Consider the following 1,100-nt stretch of genomic DNA (forward strand, 5'->3'; position numbering starts at 1 on the left):
TTTCTGGGGCTTTACATTCTCCCCTGCTTAAGATCATTCGTCCTCGAATGAGGATAAAGTTTTATTCATTAGTCATCCTTATGTAACTTCTGCTTTTCACATTATGAAATATATCATCATCCCCGAATTTGGCTAACTCCTTAAATTTCCGAAAATTTCGCCAGAGTTTCCTTTGTAACTAGGACTATCCACCTGTCAGAGGTCCCCAGATACATACCCTAACATCATATACATGTTCCATAGACATAACATAACTTGTTCAACACCAACCATGGCCGCATAGGCAACATACATAATAAAAAAGGAATAGTTTAACATAGATCAAATCAAAAGATAAGAGTCTATAGAACCAAATGCATGAAAGCTATTATATAACTATTCAAACAAATGTGGGTACTTCTTTCTCATTTCTTCCTCGGCTTCCCAAGTGGCTTCTTCAACTTGCTGGTTCTGCCATAATACTTTCACGGATGCAATTTCCTTATTTCTCAGTTTTCGAACTTGCCTATCAAGAATGGCAACTGGGACTTCTTCATATGATAGCTCTTCATTCACCTCAATAGTCTTGACTGGCACGATGGTGGACGGATCCCCTACTACCTTCCTTAACATAGGCACATGAAAGACTGGGTGTACCAATGACATCTTGGGTGGCAGCTCGAGTTTGTATGCCACCTGACCAATTCTCTGAATGATTTTGTATGGTCCGACATACCTCGGACTTAATTTTCCCTTCCTTCCAAATCACATGATATCCTTCATTGGGGAAACTTTCAACAATACCCAATCATCTTCTTTGAACTCCAAATCTCTGCGACGCACATCCAAATAGGATTTTTGGCGACTTTGAGCAGTTTTCAACCTTTCTTTAATAAGCTTGACTTTCTCCATGGCCTGATACATGAGGTCCGGCCTTATCAATTCCGCTTCTCCAACCTCGAACCATCCGATGGGAGACCTACATCTCCTACCATACAATGCTTCGAAGGGTGCCATTTAGATACTAGCATGGAAGCTGTTGTTGTAAGCAAATTCTATGAGCGGCAAATGGTCATCCCAACTACCCTTGAAATCAATAGTAAAAGCACGTAACATGTCTT

The 1,100-nt window shown here is 40.5% G+C and overlaps 1 protein-coding gene across 1 annotated transcript; it reads right to left on the reverse strand.

The window, feature by feature from the left end:
- Positions 1-375: 375 nt before the first annotated feature.
- LOC138875136 (uncharacterized) lies at positions 376-891 on the reverse strand. Its single transcript, XM_070153958.1, has 2 exons — positions 749-891; positions 376-604 (listed from the first exon to the last, which is right to left on the reverse strand). The coding sequence occupies exons 1-2, from the start codon at positions 889-891 to the stop codon at positions 376-378; spliced, it is 372 nt and encodes a 123-aa protein (XP_070010059.1).
- Between the last annotated feature and the right edge of the window lie 209 nt (positions 892-1,100).

This window comes from Nicotiana sylvestris, chromosome 8 (assembly GCF_000393655.2).
Source record: "Nicotiana sylvestris chromosome 8, ASM39365v2, whole genome shotgun sequence".
In the NCBI taxonomy this organism is placed as follows: Eukaryota; Viridiplantae; Streptophyta; class Magnoliopsida; order Solanales; family Solanaceae; genus Nicotiana; species Nicotiana sylvestris.